We start from the raw sequence: 20735 nt of genomic DNA on the forward strand, positions 1-20735 counted from the left end.
TTTCAAAATTATTTTTAAAAACTGCCAAAAGCTTTTTTTCTTTAAATTATTAATATTTTTATTTGATAGTACACAATATGAATAAACACAGTAAATTGGAACTTGAAAGTTCCATTTACAGTGTTTGTATGCTTATTTTTCACATCTATAATATTTTCGTTCGCTGAACTGGCAAAAATTAAAATAAGGTAATCTTTCCTATGAATTGAAATATAATTTATAATAAAAACTAAGATCTTTATGAGCTCTCAAAAAAGCTTTACTAAAATAACCCATTGTTTCATTTGCGAGCCTAATTTAAAGAAAAAATATTCAGTTGTTTGGATTTCTTTAGAATTATCACTTTTATTTACATACATTTACTTCTTAATTTTTTTCAAAAAGAATGGCATATAAGTTTTTCTCTTGGGTTCTTTAATTTACGTTCTTTGAACTTACTTCTAAGAATAGAAGCAATATTCGACTTACACAATACATTGTTTATTATTTCTTTGCAGATGAGTACTCAATTCACAGATACCATTAATCACATTTGTTCCATTTTCTTCACAAAACTGTGCTGAACCCTGAAATGAATGAGTCAATCCATTAACTCTCGGTTTGTTTATCTTTGTTCCAGGTGATGATGACGATGAGGACGGGGATGAAGAAAAGATGCCTTCGTGCTCGGATTACGTCATGCACTTTTTTACTATTTTTTGGAAAGTTCTATTTGCTTTCGTGCCGCCTACAGGTAGGTAATTTTTAATTAATTAATTTATTTCATTTTCTTACAAACTATATATTGCTTTAAATGCAATATCGAAATTCCTTAATCATAAAGCCATGGAAAGCAAAATTAAAGTAAAATTAATTAATTAACTTTAAAATGGCGAGATATTTGATTATTTCTTTGCAACTTTCTTATATTACTGCTTCTCTAATTACATCTTTTTATAAGAGAGATTTGACATGAAGAAAAGTATTTTTAAAGTTATTGCTGTCTCAATTTTCTTTAATAAAAATATATTCATGCTAAGATAGTATTTTCCTTCAAACATTATTAATTGTTTTGATATATGATAAATACATTTAAACATGTCGTTAGTCTAGTAAAATCTTCAGACATTCTTTCTTCTCTAACTTGATAACAATGTCAGATATAATTATGAAATTGATTTCTTAGTATAATTAGAGGAATAATCATAAGTTCAAAACTGATATGAAGTATAAAGAAAAATGAATAAAAAAAATAGTGGAATATCAACAATTTAACACAAATAATATATAATTATGTGCATCAATTCTTATAATGAAGTCCATTTAAACCGCATTTTCTTGGCTTTGAGTTCCAAAATCATAATGTTAAGGATTAATTATATACTTTTCAAAATGCCCCTATCTGATGCCCTCAATGGATGAAATATTGATTTGTACTCGCTAACACCTTTGTTAGCCAGTACAGTTACTGCTGACAGTTACAGTTACAGTTACTGCTGACAAAGAATGCTGAGGGAAGTTATGCATTATCACGAATCATTTGAAACATGCCCTCGTAGACCTTACATGGACGGATGAAGCATTTTTTTTAACAGAACGAAAAACAGGCAACAGGAAACAAAACTTCATTACCAAATTTTGGAAAATCTCATATGCAAATATTACTCTTTCCTCCTACTTAAGTTATTCCTATTGAAAAATCCTCTTCTACATGACTTTTGACTCTATATTATGGGTGTTTCTTCCTGCTTGAAATTACATGCTGGACAATGTGCAGTGGAAATTCTTATTCGATCTTTCATGATATAGATTGTGGCAGTTAGAAATGTAAATGAAACTAAATATAATGAATTGCTTCATTTTAATCGTTTTCTTGCATTAAAATTTGGGAAATTACGATAAAATAATAGTGAGATTTCTGTGCTCTGCTTTTTAACACTAATGCACAGAAGGCTGCTTTTATACTAAATCGATAATGCTCTGTATCCTTGCAAATGTGAAGAAAAATTTAAATCCCTATTTTCTTGATGATGTAAATTGTTTCATTGTGTTGAGTTTATGTTCACTACTTTAACCATACATTGAATTTCCTGCATTTTTCACCATTCTGAAGTGAAAAAGGGAGGAGGAGGGATTCAGAACCTTGGATACTTTGTTCATTGTCTAGAGTCCGTCCAAACTTATCTTTTTCTCCAAAGTTATCATTTCCGTCCAACTTAATATTTTACTTATCATTTGATTAACTTTATTATTAATAGAGGAAGATTTAAAAAAATAATAAATAAACTAATACTAATTTTAGGATATTAGAGAATCCACACAAAAATAGTTTTAATGTAAAAATTTTAAGTCAGCTATTCTTAGTTTTGAAATATTTAGCCTTCCTTTTGCATTCATTTTGCTTTGAATACCTTCCTTTTGCATTCAATTGTGATTCTTATTTCCTTTCTATTTTCATCAGATACTTTAATCAGATTTTCTATATTAAGGCCTTATTCCGATTTTCAATTATTCCAATCAAACTGTAATTTTAAAGAGCTTTAAGACTTAGTTATAATTGGTAACTTGGTTTGAAAAATCGCTTTATGTAATTTAAATTGCTTAGCATTTGAGATTTTACGGTGTGAAATTGCTCATTTCGTAATTGGTACCAAAATACCAGAGTCACATACGAAAGCTGATACGACTATTGCCCTTTCCTTAGTCAGAATCTCTTTTAATAGTTAGATTAATATCCCATTTTAAATCTACATGAACGTTTAGTGCTGAGTCTCATAATCCTATTTCGATGCTGGATAATTAAAGGGATAATCACCTTTGACTCTGAACTCCGTGCAAACGAAAGGAGATTTCATCTTCAGCACATTTAAGACGCTTTATTCCTATCTCTTTATATCATATAGATGAAATTTAAATACTTAGCTTTTAGTTCTTCAATTTCGTTTTCCAACATATAAAATTAATAGGCTGGAGTTTTATTAGTAAAATTCGTTTTACAAGATGAAAAATTAATTCCAAACGCCCTATAAAGCAGATCACGAGACATTAATTTACAGTCTTGGAAACGTAAATACTTCCTGGGTAATATATTTTTTACTAAGATAGATTTTTTTAAAATTAAATTAGAATTCTAATTAAAAAATAATAAAAATTTTAAAGACTCTCTTCAATAAATTCATATTATTGAATAAAATACATTTCTACACTGTTTCAAAATTCAAAACACAATATTTTCAATGTTACCAACTTTAAGTTATCTAGTTTCAAGTTATTGTATTTTTAAATGTTTTTGTAATTATCAAACTGAAAATAAGGAAAGTCATTTATTACTTGCTCGTATATAAAATATAAAAGGAGAACGTATTATAATCGTACCAAAAATTGTAACTCGAGTTTTGACAGTCTTTCATGTTTCAGATCTCACTGAAAACGAAAAAACACATATTTGGAATTATGTCTATTTGTCAATCCGTTTATCTGTTTGCAACCACGGTAACCTAAAAATTTGTTGAGTTAGACAAATGAATTTTGATGAATGGGTATTACACCGGTTTTGTAGGTTTTTAATAGATATATTTTCATGTAAATTCATTCAGAGGAAATCTGTCTGTGGTGACGTCCGTGTACAATTGATGATGCAAATAAAACGATAAATGCAAAACTAAAAAGTTAAGAGTACATGGGTTTAGCATCTAAAATGTAGATTCTTGCCAAATTTTGAATCAAATCTGTCAAAGCATCGACTGTCCGTCTGTCGCTACTGTTATTTTTGATGTAAATGCAATAACTGAAACGTTCAATGACTTAAATAAATGAAAATGACTTTTAGCATTGCTTTCATGTCAAATGTGAGTTCCTATCAGTTGGGAAATAGGCATCCAAAATACAAATTTCCATTTCGGCTATTTACCTTTTATCACCATGTCAAAAATTAATCGCTAAAGATCACACGATATATTCAATATAAAACTCTAGATTCATACCAAAGATCTGCATTTCATAACTATTGTTCACTAATACCATTTAAGACATTCATGACTTTATCCAAAGTCTACAATCTTATGAGGGAAAAAGTCAGATAATACCTTTATTAGGGAGGATGTGCGAAAATTTTTAAGAGATCGTTCCTGCTGATTTTTATTTTCTGTGATTGACAATAACTGAAAGCAAATTTCAGAGACTCATCTGGAATCACTAAAGTATTACTTACGAACACTTTTCAGCCTATTGTAATATATGTAGTAGTAAGTTATAATATTGCTTTTAAAAAAGTGAACAGCCTTTCTTGGTTATTCGTGACAAACAAGTCCTTTCCAGTTTTTTTTTTACATCGCATAAATTTGCACATTTTCGGATTAACCTTTTAATATAGTGAAAAGAATCAGAAGTGTACTGAGAATGAATTCTCTTTAAACGAATGGATATAAAAGACGACTACATGTCACATTACATGAATATATTTTGTTATACTTTTATGCCTCCATTTCATATACAAACAATGAGACAGGAACGATTTGCAGAATTACAAAGTTCGTAAATTGCACATATTTATTAATGTTTAGGGATTAGGACTCAATTTCTTCCAGAATATTTCTAGATGAGAAAAATAAAACTATGTTCTATTCCAAAAAGCTTGAAAAAAAATTCTTCTACTTTTGCTTGATTATTTATGTGGACTTTTTCAATTTCCATGACTCTGTCGCTTTATCAATTCAGTTATATTTTTTTCTTCTATTTTTATCCAATTTTTCAAAGAATATTTCTAGATGAGAAAAATAAAACTATGTTCTATTCCAAAAAGCTTGAAAAAAAATTCTTCTACTTTTGCTTGATTATTTATGTGGACTTTTTCAATTTCCATGACTCTGTCGCTTTATCAATTCAGTTATGTTTTTTTTCTTCTATTTTTATCCAATTTTTCAAAGAATATCTCCTTTGAAAAAAAAACTTCATTTTAACTAAATGTAATAATCGTTGTTATGGTGTCACCTTTAAGACTTTGTTTTTTGTCATTATTTTTGAGATAAAATTTAACTAGAATTTGTTTGATGAAATCACTCCAGGACGATATCTAATTACCTACAGTTCAAGCAGCTGTTTCAGTTTGAAACCGAGTTCACATAATAGACCTCTTCTCAACACCATATCAGTTAGAAATTTTAAAACTAATGTACAAGTTTAGCATCAACAGTAAATGCAAATTTTCATTTATTTTATTCGCTACATTTTTGAATTATCATGTTCAAAGACAATTGATAATCTGACCATCATATTAATAAAAAATGGATGGTTCAGCCGCAAAAAAATTTTAAACATGGAGATTAAAGACTTCAGTATTTCTTCTTCCTTTATTACGTATAATAGAAAACAAAAATTGAAGAATTTACTCTTTCAGGAAGACCAAAAACAGCTCATCAACAACTTTTTAATACCCATAAGAAATTTTCAATATTCCATAACTGCACCACTTTATTATTTTAACCTCAATTTTCTCTTTTCTATACATTTTTTGCTACAAATCTTCTTTTAAAAATTTATCGGATGAGTTGAAAGAAGAAAAGATTATCGTCATGATGTCACTTTTAAAACTTTTCTCCCTATATTATCTTTTAGATTTAAAATCAGTCAAATTCGATAATTTGACTGGCTTTCCTGATGAAAACGCTACAAGAAAACCAAATTAACATTACCAATCGAATCCACAATCGAATTAATCCATTATCGAAATACTGAAATTTAAGTGCACGTTATAATTCGAAACTGAATTATAACGTGTGCACAGTGGACCTCTTCCCAACAACTTAAGAACTTTTAATGTATATCAACTGTCATGATTCCAAAAACGTATGCGAATTATCTTTTATCATGTGAGAACATGATGTTGTTTTGGATAGGGAGTTTTAAAGCACGAAATCGCGTACTCAATGAATACTGAAACTCGAAATCGCATAGGCAATTAATAAAGCTTAAATTTCAATTTTCATCATCATCTTTTAATCGCATATATTTTTTTACCTGGTTTTACCGGTATTGCTTTATTATTACGTATGCTTCTTTGTCAGCAGATGCGTTTTTAAAAGGTTGACCTGTTTTTACCTGTATTTATTTATTATTATATATGCTTTTTTGACAGTATATGCATTTTTAAAAGGTTGTTGTAGAACTATGACATCATAGCTCAAAATCGGTCGAGCACCAAAACTGTTTGCCAGCTAGAAAAATTGAAAACGAAAGTTTAAAAAAGTTATATATATATATATGAGAGAGAGAGAGGAGAGACCGATAGAGAAGTTTCGTGACCAATAGAGAAGTTCGTAGAGAAGTTTCAAACCAGTTTAAACTGGTTAATGACTTAAATTAATTAATACAAATAATGACTTAAAAAATAATAACGTTCTCACATGATAACTAGAAATTTACGATCGTAAATTTCAGTTTAATTTTTATCATTAATTTATTTTCACTTTCAAGTAAATGCGTTCGACAGTCGCTTGCAAAACAGTCAAGATCATTATAACCTGAACTTTAACCAGATGGTTTAATTTGCACCTGAATTTGCATATTGGACCTTTTCCCTATATTCAATCAATTCAAACTTTTAATGCAGATCTACAAGTGTGCAACAAGGAGCACTTACCAATTTTCATTTATCTAGTTCGTTTCATTTTCGAGTTGCGATATTCAAGGTAAGTCGACAGTCAGGCTGACATAATAATGAAAATGGATCTGCCTATTCAGGAGAGGTAAAAGCATAGAGATTCATCAAACACTGAATGAAAGTAATAATTCTTCTTCGCTTACGTCGTATGCTGAAAAATAATAATTAAAAAATAAAAGATTTCCTCTTTCATAAAGTTTAAAAATAGCACTTCTTCAACAACTTTTTGATACCCACAGGAAATTTCCAAACTTTCATAACTGTGACCCTCCCTCAATTTAGCACCGTTTTGCTAAAAATACCTGACTTCAAAAAATTTTATTCGAAAGGGCATAAGAAAAAAAAACTTGTCATGGTGGCACTTTTAAAACATTTCTCTCTCGCCATTATCTTTGGGGTATAATTTCAGAACTTTGACTGACGTGCCTGATGAAATCGCCCCAGAAAGACATCCAGCTACCTTAAGTTTAAACAGACGCTTTAGGAAATCGTGGTTTCCCGGGCAACGACGCGGGCCGCTGTCAAAATCTAAAATGGACAAGTTTTGAGAGGACTAATGCTCTTCCATTTACGTGCAAATCACTTCTTGTTCAATAAAGCGGAATCGCTTGTTGAATGACTTAGAGTAGAATGGACGCTGAATTCCGAAACAAAGGCGAGGGAGATATCTCGAAAGGAGTTTTGAAAACTATTATAAATAGAATCGGCTTGTTGTTGTCTATAGGGCTAAATCCGGCTTATTTAAAAGCTTTAGCGAAACGGTCTTTTCACAAAGGCTCCATTGATTTTAGTAAACGCTCTATGTTGATTCATTGAAGCACTTTAAAAGTTGATGTGGAATTTTAGATAAAATAACAGAAGCGTTTATCTATGAAGGCAAGTTTAACAATAAGGAAACTATGCAGGATATACTAATTTGTTAATATTCAAATTTGTAACATTTACTTATTTATTGTAAATATAAAAATCACACATCATATTTTAATTCCAGCGAAATGTTAATGAAAAAACGCTAAAAATCTTTAAACTTGTAATTTATGTTAGATTGAAGATTATCAACGGATGATGGGATTCAGTATCTACTTTCTAAACCATTAAAAATAAGTAATTACTTCCACTCTAGAAAATATTCTAAACGATATAAAAACTTAAATTTTAGTTTGTTACCAATATTATGATTACATACAGCATAGACACATCGTCAGCATATCCCAGTGTTGTTTTTACTGAAATATATTATCTTCCTAGAAAGTACACACTTGCAAACAAGAAATTTTACTTTCTTGTTCGGTGTTTTATTACTTCTCTGTAACATCTTAAATATTCAGTTTCTGAAATTCTTTTTTTCTTCCTTTAAAACCGAAATTGCAATTGTTCACCGATTAAAGAGAACAACATTATACATGATTAGAAAACTTATTAGAAGCCATGATGTTTCGATTTTGTACTGCTAGACAAATAATTGCATAGGGCAGTTTTTCTGTATTGAATAAATTTGCATTTCTGAAATAACTGTTTCCTTTTAAATTTGTGATAAATCCCTCTAACTTAAAACTGAGCATGTATCTCCAAATTCTGTAGCTAAAAACGGGAAACATTTTTGTATGCGTAAATGAATGTAAAAGAATCATTTTACTACCTGACATCTTTATATCATAGTAGAAGTGTACATTTTTTTTTTTACTATCAACCCTACAGGAGCCAAAGTATTTTCATAAAATTTTCACCTCATTTAATGAAATTTTGTAATTGGGAGCTCATATTTTTGGGAAATATTTAGAAAAATAAAAGTTAGCTTCATTTTTGGGACCTCCGTATATATTACTTAATTTATACAAATAAATTTTACTTAATATTAATCTTTGTATATTGGTTCCATAATATGTTTTACCAAATTTTGTATTCCATATACTGTCTTACCGAATAACTTGGGGAAATTTTAAATATATGTAATCTATTGGCCAAATAAACTAATATTTCCTTGCAAGTTAATTGGATGCCTACGGCGACAAGGTTTTAAATTGGAAAATCTTGCATACTTTTTCTCAAATTACTTATCAGAAAATGCCATTAGTATCGAATCAAAATTCAATATATCACTTAATCAAAAATCAAATTCCGAGAAATAAAAAATACTTTATTGTCATTTGAATTGATAAATGTACAAAATTTGAAATCTCTCTCTGTATATATATATATATATATATATATATATATATATATATATATATATATCCACTTTTTCTATTTAATTAATTCAACACGAGTTCTAAAATTGCTGAATCTGCTAAAAACCGACAAGTTCCCACACTCCGAATGGAGGGAAAAAATATTCCTGACTTAAACAAATTCTTCTACAAGATCTGTATGATTCCCTTTCCAGTAACTGACACTTGTTGGAAATCCTTATTAAAATCTCACAGTATATATTCACAGGGATAAAATTTTCATTAGCTTTTCGTCATTTAGTTTTGTGTCTTTCTGTGTGTGCTCATCACTTTTGCTTGTACAAAATACACACACACACACATATATATAAGGTGCCCGAAAAAGGACCAAATAAGGGGGGGGGGGTTGAAAGATTTTATATTTTTCTACCATAACATGAGAACATATCCAATTATTGTTATTTTTTTACTAAAATATTTCTACAGCAATTTTATCAAAATTAGGTTTTTAGTTTTATTACTCTACAGCTATTTCTCTAATTTCAGTAAATTCACACACACACACACATATATATATATATATAAAGTGACCGAAAAAGGACCAAATGGGGGGGGGGTGAAAGATTTTATATCTTTCTACCATAACACGAGAACATATCCAATTATTGTTATTTTTTTACTAAAATATTTCTACAGCAATTTTATCAAAATTAGGTTTTCAATTTTATTACTCTACAGCTATTTCTCTAATTTCAGTCAATTTTCAATGTCTAATGCAATAATACTATTTCATTTTAGGGTTCTAATATTTTTAAGGGATTGAATAAAATAATACGCATTTTTCATTTTCACATATATATTTATATAGAGAGAGAGAACAATCAAATGCATAATACAGAATTCCAACTTTACAAATATGAAACATCTCAAATTAAATACAAATTTAGAGTAAAAACTATAAGATAAAAACAAATGGGAAATAAATACACTAGAAGGCTTAATCCCGCATAATAAATTAAATACAAGAAAATAATAGAAAATGAACCTTCATCAAATATATTTGAATTCAATTTTTCTTTATTGAAAAACTTTTTTCGCTTTTATATACTTCAGTCACATACTCACTCTCTAGACAGAATATCATTCAACTTTCTGGTATCCACTTAAAAGTCTTTCATTTGAAAACTAATATGATTTGATTTCCAGAAAGTAATTTATATTAAATCAGGGAGCTATGAAATTGAAATGAAAACCATCCAGAGGGAAAATGAGTTTCTTGGGAGGAGGAGGAAGAAAAGTATTTAATCTGTTTCTCGGAAGATAACGAGAGCTATGTGGAAATAGTCAGCTGTTTCTTGTTCGAAATCTGGGGAATGTGCATCTCTATGGCCCCCATAATCTTATAATTTTGAAAAGGAATATAAAACTAAACTTTTCTGTTTCTGGAAAGGATTGAATTAGATCCATCAAATAACTCCCTAAGGGCTGAAGAACAACCAATATCTTTCAATGACACAATAATTGATTTTCGTTTCAGTAAGAATGGTTCGCCAATTTTATAAAATTCAATTCTTCGTATTCCTTATTTGCAATTGAAATTGCTTTTATTTCTTGTAATGTGTTTTAACAAAATGTTATTAGAATCTTTGGAAAGTTTCATTTTCTGTATAAAGTGAAAATAAAGAAAATGTGTACTGCCAAGATATTAACTTTGAGATTTTGATGAATTTCCACATTTCAACTTCCCTAAACCCTCAAAAAGTTAAGCAGAGATTTTGTGTAATAATGTCTATCTAATTCAAAGTCGCGACAAACTGCACAGATGAAATCTAGTCATTTAACCTTACACCAAATTTAGACATTTTTGTCATATTTTGGACACAATCTGTCCGTGGAAAGTCGGTATGTTTGGCCAGCCGCATACATGGGATTTTGTCAACTCAGACATACAATTATTTAGGTTAATGTAACTTGTTATAAAATTTTGCTATCAAAATTGAAAACCTGCATTGAATTTAAAACCAAATATGTCAAATTGATGGTTTTCTGTTATTGTCGAACGTATGTGAACATAGTAAATCAAAAATGTAAAATGCCTTGAACTTAGAAATTTGTAGCATTAAAAATATTTATTACAATGTTACAGTTTAAAGAAAAAGCCGCTTTATCCAGAGGAAGCTTCAAGTTTTTTTATAACAAAGCTACATATAAAATTTGTATTACTTCAAACGTATTAATATTCAGTATATGATATAAATTCCTTGTGATTGTGATCATAGAAAATTATGCGAATTTTGAATTGATGATTCAGCACATAAAGCTATCAAAACTTCCGTGCTGACACATATTTCCATCTTCATCCAGTCAGTTTGATAATGCTCATCCAAAATTGAATATCAAATAAATTGTGCAATAAATGATCTGCAGCTTCCATGTTATAATTATTAATAATTTATTTCTATTTATAAACTTTCATCTGAATAAGATTTTAGAAAATTATCCACTTATCATTTTTTCCTAAAAGTAATTTCCAAAAAAGCAGTTGCATTCCTATGAAGGAAACAAGAATCGAAACCAAAGCTCATAAACATCCAATGAGAATGAAACAGAAAAAGAAAAAGGATTAAAGAGAACAAAAGTAAACTTTGGATGGGACTGAAAAAAAGATCAGTGCTCCTGATTGCAGATCACGTGCCTTTATATTCATAGGACGAAAGGATTGCTTTTCTTTTCAAATCAATCACTCATTTGTATGTAATAGGGTATTTAAAGGACAGCAGAGTGACTCGCCTCAGTCTGCGTTTTTCTACTTTGTTCATTCATTTGCTGTTTGTTTTTTACAATTTTTTTTCCGTTTTCGTTTTTAATCAAATCCTCAGAATGATCGATTAAGCAAAAGGAATCCAAGTCTTAATGTGGAAAAGTCAGAAAATTTCATATAGAAAAAGAAAATCGAAGTTTTGAAAATAAGTTCGAAGGCTTATGATAGAGCCCTAATGAACAAGCCGCCTCAAAAAAAATAATGAAAAGATAAAAAATTAATAAAAATATGGAAAAAATCATATTTCGCTGATCAATAAAATTTACAAATTATAGATTCAAAGTTCGTGCTAAAAAGAGATTTATCATATTTAAAGCATTATCACATTTTCCTTTTACTTTAAATCCACTAAAACTTAAATCAACAAAGATTTTTAATTTACTGCTAATTTTCTGGATTGTGCATAATAAGAAATTGTAAAAAAATAATTATTATTTTAAAAATTGCAAAATTATAATTAAATATGTACTTCATTCTCATTTTTTTTTTCATTATGGCTCTTCACGCAAGCTTTAATCTTTTAAATACCCAAAAAGAACATTCTTTTTCTATTTTTAAGAAGAATAAATCCATTCTTTACTTCTTTGTTAAGAAAGGAATTATGAATAAAAGAGTTAATTTAACTAATTTGCGATTCTCATTCAACATTTAAGACACAAATTTACTTTTAATGCTTCATTTAATTTATTTGAGCTTTGTGCTTTCATTGGTATTAATTGCCGTTAAAACTCATACGAGTTAGGCTATTTGTTTTCACAAGGAAATCGACAGTCTTTTAACTATCTAACTTTTTCTTCGAAGAGAATTTCAGAACTGCCAATTATCTTTCTTAATTTCATATCATCAATCAGTTTTGAATTTAGAAACGCATTTCATTGTTCGGCCTTTCAGTGCTCTGCTTTATTTTACTTGATATTTTCTGTATTGTACATCATATGAGCAAGTTTTAAAGCTCCAAATAAAGCGTTTCATTGATGATTTACTGTCATTATATTATTGCTCAATATTTTTTTATAATTTCTTTCTCATTATTAATTTTTTTTCTCAGGTTGAATTTATTTATCTAATATATCACTAATTAAAATATCACTATTTATTACACATTCTTTTTGGCAAACAATTTACAATATTTTTTTTTTTACATATTCAAAATGGTTGTTTAAAAAATCATTTTACGAAGTAAGGATACAAAGCACTCATCTTTAAAATTTCCCATGTACTATTTATTATAAAATTTGACTAGATTGTGGCTAGAATAAATCTGAAAAATCTTTTAAAATGATGTTTGACGAAAAAGAAAAAGATACTTCTGTATTTTCAGAACTTGAACTGCAATATTGCAAGATTTTTCATACTTTTTGATTGACCACAGACAGACTTTCTTCATTAAAAATTACTTCCATTAGTCTTGCACATTTGGGATACCATAAGTTAAACAAAAAAAGAATGGAAAATTCAAAAGTTTAGATAATCTTGACGACAATCGTTCCTTAAAAAAAACCGTATATAATTTATAAAAATGCAAATATATTATCCCGCAGTTAATGAATGTAAATTATACCGACTTTTTGACTAACTGTATTTCAATAAAATTTTCAAAGAAAAATAATATATTGATAAATTATTTAGAATTCTTTTCTTTAAACCATTAATATATAAATTCACAAAAATAAAACATTCTATTGGATCAGTTGTACCACACCAATCTCTTTACGTGACAAAGTATTTGAAAATAAATGGCGTTCAACAAATAAATAATATCAAAATATTATTTACAATTTTATAAAAAAAATCGAATAAGCTTCTACACGAATTATTTTTATAATAAAAATATTTTTAAATATCTTATCTTAAATATGTTATATATAAATATGTGTATTTTTCTTAAAATTAAGCACATAAGAAACATAACTGATCTACACTTCAGTCTTTTAATTGTTATTTATTTTTTGTACAAAATAATTTCATCAAAGAAAGAGCGCTTTCATAATTCAGACTTGGTGATTTAATAAGTATTAAAGAATCTTACATTATTTGAATATATTTTTTCAGAATACTCCAGTTATAAATATTTTATTTATTTATTATGTCAAAAAGAAGATTGTCATGTTATATTTCCAACTTTTTGTTTTTATCAATAATTAAAGTGTCCATTTAAATACAGCTAACAGGTGTCAAAGAAGTTATGCCTACTTAAATTTCGGTATTGGCAATATTTGTTATTCGTGCATAAACATGGTTGTCGTAGTATGTGTATCGCCCTTATTGTGCGAATGTATGCTTGTTTTATGCATGACTATAATTAGACTTGTCTTATTAAAAATTCCATTTTGAACAATTTTGGCTGAAGTGCCTAAGTTATAAGTAGACTTGTTTACAGTTAGTACAATTGTAGCAAGAGATATATCTTTTAAATATTTTGTATTTCATTTCTTTACAGATTGTCTTGGTGGCTGGGCTTGTTTCATAACTAGTATCTGCGTCATCGGCTTGTTGACAGCTCTAGTGGGAGACTTAGCATCTCACTTCGGCTGTACGGTCGGCCTCAAGGATTCAGTTACGGCCATTTCATTCGTAGCCCTAGGAACAAGCGTCCCAGGTAAAACTCTGCCTGTTTTTTCTGAGTTGAATTTATCAATGTTTCAAACTCGAAATAAGTTATTATTAACTTTGCTATTCAGGAAAAAGAGCCTTGATAGTTTATTGCAGCATAAACAATCTTTCTATTACTAAATAAATTTTCAGACTTTAATTGAGATTTTGACAAGGTAAGTAGATATTGTTAACAGGCATAAGATTGTTAAGGGGATACATCCAGTGGGTGTGCAATGCATGAAATCCGACAGTCTGGATAATAAACTGCAAACAAATCCTTAATTCGTGAATATTCTACAAACGCATTGTATATGTGTAAAAAGTACAGTAAGATGTGCACTAAGAACAGCCTAGTGGACATTAGCAACACTCTAGAGTTAATAAATCGCTAATTAAATAACAGCACAGCAAAAATGAACAACTGAAAAATCTCTCTGTTATCAACATTCGAAAGAAGGAACTGATGTTTTTGTGAGCACCTCCGCTTATATATTCCCCAAAAATATGGAATTTTCTGGAAGGGCATTCAGACCTCGACTGTTAATAGGGAAAGCGTGGAAAATTCGGCTTTATCTTGAACCTTAATTTGTGTCATTTGCGTCTCTAAATTCGTCATCCAATCTCCAAATGATTGTCCAGGAGTTATTGATCTGGAAATCATACAAACAGCATACATTAAGAATATCCATAGAATTTTCTTTTCAACAATAATATTAACTTTGCAAGAAAGCCAAATTACAGATTCGAAGCCATGCTAATTGTTAATTGGGTGATGCAAAAATATCGTTCGAAACAATCTACAGAGGAGGTAGATGAACCTAGAGCTACCAAATTTAACATATAGGTGTCTTCTATGATCTTTTCAAAATTTTGTTTTAAATTAACAAAAATGTCACATTTCTCTTAGAAAAATATTATTGTTTCTGAGAAATTCCATCTTTACACAAATTAAAAACTAAAAAAAAATCAGCGTTTCTTAGATACTAAACTTTAAAAAAATTTCTTCCCCTAATTTCAGTAAATCTTCCAAAATCAGTTTTAAACACAACTTTGTAGCAATGCATTTTTTCAGCAAAACCGCCTAAGAGAAAAAATCTTTGGTCCCAAATTGTATTGACTTATGTAATGACAGTATAGATGAATCAAACTTAAAATATTATGATGCCTACGATGAGATTACTAAAGGTTCAAGTCTCTTTTTTGTTGCTAATGGTTTCTTTGAATCTTTGAGACAACAATAGCAACTAATTTTTCATTAATAAGTTATTGGAATTGAATCTTTGAGACAACAATAGCAACTAATTTTTCATTAATAAGTTATTGGAAGATTCCATACAATAGAAATATTAAAAATTTTATGTTTCAAATGCTTAAATATATCTTAATTATTAGCAAGACAAATAAAAATATGAATTCGTCTTAAACCTCCGTCAAGTACAATATTCGCAGTAGCGAGTTTGACTGCAATACGTCTAGCAATCGCAGTTAAAAAAACGTTGTAATTAGTAATATTAAAATTAATTTTTTATATTACTATTCTAGAAGTAATCATTAACCTATATGAGAATTTTTAAATAAAAAAAAAAATAGAAATTGCAAAAGGGTAAACATGTATTTGTTAGAAAATTTTTCGAAAATCACAATTTTCCTCAAAATTGATGTTTAGATTTCCTGTCTCAGGGCAGTTAATTTAGGTATCTTATGTAGTGGAAAAATGTGACACAAAAGATTGGAGGAGGAAATAACATATTTCGATAAATTTTAGCACATTTTGAATGATGCAATTTTACATATATATACAATGGTGGCCAAAATTTTGGACACTTTTGAAATTCTTTGTTTTTTTAACTTTGTATGCTTATAGAAAATGTAGCGTTTCACAAAATACAAACTCTTAAGTATTATTTTAAAGAGAATATAATGCTGATTTCAATACGGAAAAAAAATACAAATATTTACAATACGAAAAAAGTTGAGTGGCAATAATTATTAAGATACATTAGATGCTGATGATTGCAGTGAGTAATCACTACTTAGTAGGAAGCCTTTATTTTTTATTACGGCTTCATACTGATGTTTTATTGAGCTGACGAGATTTTTAAGCTTTTCTTTTTTATTGCCTGATGCCAAGAAACAATTATACTCTCAATTAATTCTCTTTTATTTGATAAACGCTTCATACGGACAAGAGTTTTCAAACGGTGCCATAGAACTATTTCCTGGCCATGATAACAATTCATTGCTCTTTGTACTAAACCACTCATTCGATATTTTTGCTGTGTGATGCTGCTGTGATATGCAGGGGCTGAATTCTGCTGAAAAACAATGATGCATTGTTTGGGAAATAGATAAATGATGGAAGGTGCAAGTTTTGACTCTAAAATAGTGTCGATGTATTTTCTTGCATTTAATGTCCCATCAATAACATGAAAGAGGCCAATATCGTCTGCTGACATACATGACCAAATCATAACACTGAGTTCTTCATAGTTGCCTGAATGCAGTCAGGATGTAGCTCTTCGCCTATTCTATATTTTACCTATTTTCACCATCACTACCGAATAACAATATGTTTGTTTCATCACTCCGCATAACTTGTGACCACTGATCATCTGTCCAATTAAAGCGTTCCTTTGCCCACTGTAATTTTTTATGCACTACTGCAATTTAGATAAAGAGCTTTTCGTTCAATTCTACATCTTAGTCCAACATCTAATAATCTTTCTCTGATTGTTCTTGAACTTAAATTAATAAACTCATTAAAATAAACTCCGATGACCGCTGATGGCATTCTTCTATCTTGGCGACATAGTCTTTATTTTTCTGTCATCAACAGATGTGCTCCACCTTTACAGCCATTTCCTGCTTAGTTTTTTTACTGAATTTGTCTCCTGATATCGTAAGCAAAATTTTCAGACTCCAGATGTAGTCACTGATCCACGCACCTGTCTTTCAATTTCAGCATAGAAAAGACCACATTCATATAACGCAATAGTATTAGTTATCTTTCTAGATGCCCAATATATTATTTTATTAGAAATGTTTACAAATATTCCAACTTTAAATTAAACAGTTTAACAAAACTTCTAATTTAATTACATAAAAAAACAATCTTCCTTCTACAGAAAAAAGCAATATAAGGATTTTTTCAACTTTAAACATGATATTAGCTTCTGCAAGCGGTTAATAACATTTGATTGGTTCTAAGAACAAGAACAATGATTTGTCAGGATAGTTAGACATTACAATCCACTTCATTATGGTTGTTATTCAGATTAAAGTAAGTAAAACTTTTTTGTATTGAAATCATCATCAAATTCTCTTTAAAATGATATATAAGTGTTTGCATTTATTGAAATATAACGATTTTCAAAAGTGTCAACAGTTTTGGCCATCACTATATATATATGACAATATTGATCACCTGCAAGCTCAGTATGACGACAATAATTTTCCAATAAGCATTTGAATCAAATGAGTTGGAAGACTAAACATGTGGAAGGTCAAAGGAAGAAGGGGGAGGAGGTATATTTTATTACATATCATGCAACGGGGCTATTCATATACTTAAAAAAAAATCTTTAAACAATATATATTAGTTGAGATTATTATTTTTGAGAGGTATCTTCCACGCGGAATAATGTTTCAATCGATGATTCTTTTTCATGTTAATTAATGCAGTAATTACTGTTGGAAAATGTAAAATTTAGGTTTTCTAAAAATTAATTGCTGCAACAATTCTTGCTATTTGTAAAACATGCTATTTAACCCATGTGATTTAGTCTATAGCTTAATGACCTTCTATTCTTATAGACACTTTCGCCAGCAAGGTAGCAGCATGCAATGACAAATATGCCGACTCATCAATCGGTAACGTGACTGGCAGTAATGCAGTCAACGTGTTCCTGGGCATCGGCATCGCCTGGTCTATCGCAGCACTCTATCATGCATCCAGGGGTCAGCAATTCAGGGTCCATCCTGGAAATCTGGCCTTCTCGGTCACTTTATTCTGCGTCTGCGCTTTCATTTGTTGCACTGTCCTCATGCTCAGGAGGAGTGCCCTGGTAGGAGGAGAATTGGGAGGAGCCATGAAATACAAAGCACCCACAGTCATCTTATTTCTAGGATTGTGGGTATTCTACATCTTTATGTCCAGCTTGGAGGCATACGAGATCATCCAGGGATTCTAGTCCAATCCAGGTAACTGGACATCTAACAGCTACGGGTCAACATAATGTTCCAGGAGAACGTTTGGCCTTTGAATTCCTAAGGAGTGATCCTCAAGCACTGATGACCATTGAATTTGAACAGCATATTTACAGCTTTGAACAATGTAAAGCTGGTGCTGTTTTGCATATAGTCATTTCAAGTCACTAGTACGTCTTTCGGGTACTTTTCTTCTAGGATGCGATAAATATATAGGAGAAATATGCTTTTTGAAGACAAAAAAAATCTAATTCAATGTTTCGATACATAATGAAGAAATGGAATATTCAAAAGTGGAAGAAGTTTTCGAAACATTTTGCATCGCATTGAAGAAGACATTTTTAGATTTTTACTCTCGTGAGTAGATATAGATGTATTTTTAGGGGAAGGTAAATAAAGATATAAGTTGTAAATTCTGGAATAAAACTCATAAGAACGAGCCAGAATCATCAAAACTTAGGCATGGTTTAGGATAAAATGAACTACTTAAGTGCATTAAAATGATTTTTCCTCCTGCAATGGGCTATACTCTCGTATACATTTGATATTTTGATCTATAGAAATAGCTTTGAATAAATAAACTTTGAATTTGTCGTGAATATAGTATGATAAGCTGTTGAAATCATTTGAGTCACTTGACATTTAAGCAGGCCTGAGATTTATGCCTGATTTCGTCGGCTTTTTAATAATTTTTGCAAGTGTGAAATGCAGAATCATTTCGATTTTCAAGCAGCAACTTTCCTTTGAAAACGAAATGATGGGAAATTATTCAATCTGCAGATCATAAAAATCAGCTGTTAAAGTGAAGTTTGTGTTAGTTAAGTTTGCGTTTAAAGAGTATTAGAGCCGTATTGAATGTGCCAAGGTTATTGCTCCGACATTTTTCTCAACCATCTTTAAAAGTTGTAACCAAATTGGCTGTCTTTCAATGGCAGTAACAGTTTTGTTCGATCCAAAGAGCAAGAAAAAGAATACTTTTTACTCAACGTATGTGCACTAAGTTGTCTCTGAACTTGTCAGACTGAAAGTGTTAAGCTTGTTTGTTGTTTAAATGCATGTTCTCACCATTTTCCTCGAACATTTTACCCAGAATGGGTGGCATGTATTAATTCTTTGTAAGTTCTCACTTGTGGAAAAGTGTAATATGCATGGTCCAATGTCTTTTAGTCCTCTATAGCATCAAAGTACTATGGATTCCGATGATGGAATACCTCACAAGATGCATTTGTCTGATCCTTAAGTATGTGGTCTGGCATTTTAATATTCAAATATCCTTGTATTTATATAATATTTGTCTTCAGACATCCTTCGTAGTATACTTTTAATTTCTTATGAAAACACAGAGTTCGAGTAATGATCCTCTGGAAATCTTAGACTATTCTTTTGCAGAGCTTCTTAAGGTCGAAATAGACTAAATACATAAATAGAGCATCAAAAAATTTAAAAATTTTTAAACCATTTTAATTTTAATCAAGCATGCCATATTGAAATGAAGTATCAACAACATTTCATGGCAAACGCACTGCCAAGCATTACATCAAACAATAAAATAGATTCCTAAATATATATATTAATATTTTGACAAGATTTCAATAGTTTTCTAAACACTTGCTAGAAATTCTTTTGCCACAAAGCATCAAAATGACCTGAATCAGCAAGATTTGATTCAATATCATTAAATGTATTGCTGTGTTCGTAAGATTTTCTTTAATAATCGAATAAAAAAGAATTTTTTCTTACTGTAGTTCTATGAATCTTTCAGGAATATTATTCGATACAATAGGATTTTTAGGACCTTTATCGTCCTGTAACATCAATGGACTTGGATGCCAATGAACATCAATGAATCAGTGGTGTCTATTTTAGATTAAACCAGATATATTACCGTTATGACCTCTATTAGTAAAAAGCAGAAAATATCCTTGATATTCAAATAATAAACTCTTGAAAGCGAGAAACAAGTCAACTCAGTTTGGAACTGAATTGCTTACTGCAATTATTTTATTCAGTTATTCAATTATTTAAAATATTTAAAAAAAGGTGTTTCCATCGAGAGAATACAAATTATTTTATCGATAAACTCTCAAATTAATCGGATCTATTTGAAATATTTTTTAAATTACTTCTTACAAACATTACTAAAAATTGCGATTCACAACTATATTTGTGGTAACAATACTGGCCCTAAGTGAATGGACAAAGCGATTATTGAATAAAGCGAGTTTTCAAATAGTTGAAAATTCGCTTGATGTCATTCGAATAAAGATTTAAGAGTAATTATTGAACTCAAGTTATCATGTCAGTGTAC

General features: G+C 29.6%; 1 protein-coding gene across 1 annotated transcript in view; it reads left to right on the top strand.

Moving 5' to 3' along the window:
- The window catches only part of LOC129970746 (sodium/calcium exchanger 3-like), a 227261-nt gene extending 208850 nt beyond the window's left edge, over positions 1–18411 (top strand). Inside the window, exons 5-8 of the mRNA XM_056084485.1 lie at positions 620–733; positions 4078–4080; positions 14067–14225; positions 18035–18411. Of these exons, the coding sequence (XP_055940460.1) occupies positions 620–733; positions 4078–4080; positions 14067–14225; positions 18035–18411 (653 nt within the window). The remainder of the gene's footprint in view (positions 1–619; positions 734–4077; positions 4081–14066; positions 14226–18034) is intronic.
- The last annotated feature ends 2324 nt before the right edge of the window (positions 18412–20735 follow it).

Source organism: Argiope bruennichi, chromosome 1 (assembly GCF_947563725.1).
Source record: "Argiope bruennichi chromosome 1, qqArgBrue1.1, whole genome shotgun sequence".
NCBI classification, from domain to species: domain Eukaryota; kingdom Metazoa; phylum Arthropoda; class Arachnida; order Araneae; family Araneidae; genus Argiope; species Argiope bruennichi.